The sequence below is a fragment of the Cebus imitator genome, unplaced genomic scaffold (genome assembly GCF_001604975.1).
Source record: "Cebus imitator isolate Cc_AM_T3 unplaced genomic scaffold, Cebus_imitator-1.0 Scaffold919, whole genome shotgun sequence".
Classification (NCBI taxonomy): domain Eukaryota; kingdom Metazoa; phylum Chordata; class Mammalia; order Primates; family Cebidae; genus Cebus; species Cebus imitator.
This window is the reverse complement of record NW_016108234.1, coordinates 132,256-133,456: the sequence shown is the minus strand read 5'-3', so window position 1 is coordinate 133,456 and position 1,201 is coordinate 132,256. Positions and strand designations below refer to the sequence as shown.

Here is a 1,201-nt window from a genome sequence, read left to right as displayed (position 1 = left end):
GGAGGAGCACTCGAGCCAAGGCATTTGAGACTGCACTGAGCTATGATCACACCACTGCACTGCAGCTGGGTGAAAGAGTGAGACTGCAACTCAGAAAAAGTGGCAAAATTGAATGAAAAGGGCTCCTAATCTCTCTCACAGGCACTCAAGTGAACCTTCCAGCACCACAGTCCACCTGCAGACAGTCGGGAGAGGGGGCAGAGGGCAGCCCTGCAGGTGCTGCACTTGCAAATCTAAACACCAGTGGACAGGGAGCATCGTGACCAGACACCCACTTATCCTCTCTCGGCTAATGAAGAACCCAGGCAGTGGCTCCAGGCGAGATCCTGTGCGACCTCCAGTCCAGAGGGGGCACAGCCGAGTGGCCCCATGCCCTGCATTCAGGTCCCAGTTGCAACTCTGCCTCTGCCACACCGTGTATCTGGGCAGGGCTCTTGATTTCTCTAACCCTTACTTTGTTCCTCTAAAATGGAGATTATGATACCTCATGGGAATGTTGGTAGGATCAGAAACAAGGTTTATAAAATGCTCTTACAGAGAAATCCAGCAGTTCCAGGGCAGAGGCTGGATTGTCCTGGACAGACTTGAGGAGACCAAAGCAGCCTTCACTTCTCATGGGATTCCTGGACACCTGAGAAACACACACCCAAAGCTGCAAGAGGCCAGGTCCAGGGAAGCCAGAGAGCAACGTGAAAGGGAAGTGGGGGGTTCCTCATCTCTGGGGACATAGCTGAATGGCCCCACTGTCTCAGCTCAGAAGGTGTCTCCATCAGACAGTCAGACAGAATGCTCTGGTGAGGCTGTGGGGCCGGGGGAGAGAGGAAAGGAGATGCCTCTGACTGATACAGACATGCAAGACAAACCTTTGCCTTTAAGAAATTGCCGGCTGGGGAGAGGGGAAGGACAGGGAGCATCATGAAATGCGGTGTGATCAGCACAGTGAGCGGGTGTGCTCCAGCTCCCCTGGGAGGGAATGGCTGGGAGGGGAGGAAATCCCCGAGCTGAGCTCCCCAAGTGAGGTGGGCAGAACTGGACACTTCAGCAAGAACAGCAGAGAAGCAAAGGAGGGGATGAAAAATAGTACTCTGGGCCGGGCGCGGTGGCTCAAGCCTGTAATCCCAGCACTTTGGGAGGCCAAGGCGGGTGGATCACGAGGTCAAGAGATCGAGACCATCCTGGTCAACATGGTGAAACCCCGTCT

At 54.7% G+C, this 1,201-nt stretch overlaps 1 protein-coding gene across 3 annotated transcripts in view; it reads right to left on the bottom strand.

Annotated features, from left to right (window-relative positions):
- The window catches only part of LRRC74B (leucine rich repeat containing 74B), a 17,654-nt gene that overhangs the window by 5,696 nt on the left and 10,757 nt on the right, over window positions 1-1,201 (bottom strand). For all 3 annotated transcript variants that reach the window (XM_017520963.1, XM_037735701.1, XM_017520964.1), the window contains one exon: window positions 536-631. In XM_017520963.1, coding sequence (XP_017376452.1) covers window positions 536-631 — 96 coding nt within the window. The remainder of the gene's footprint in view (window positions 1-535; window positions 632-1,201) is intronic.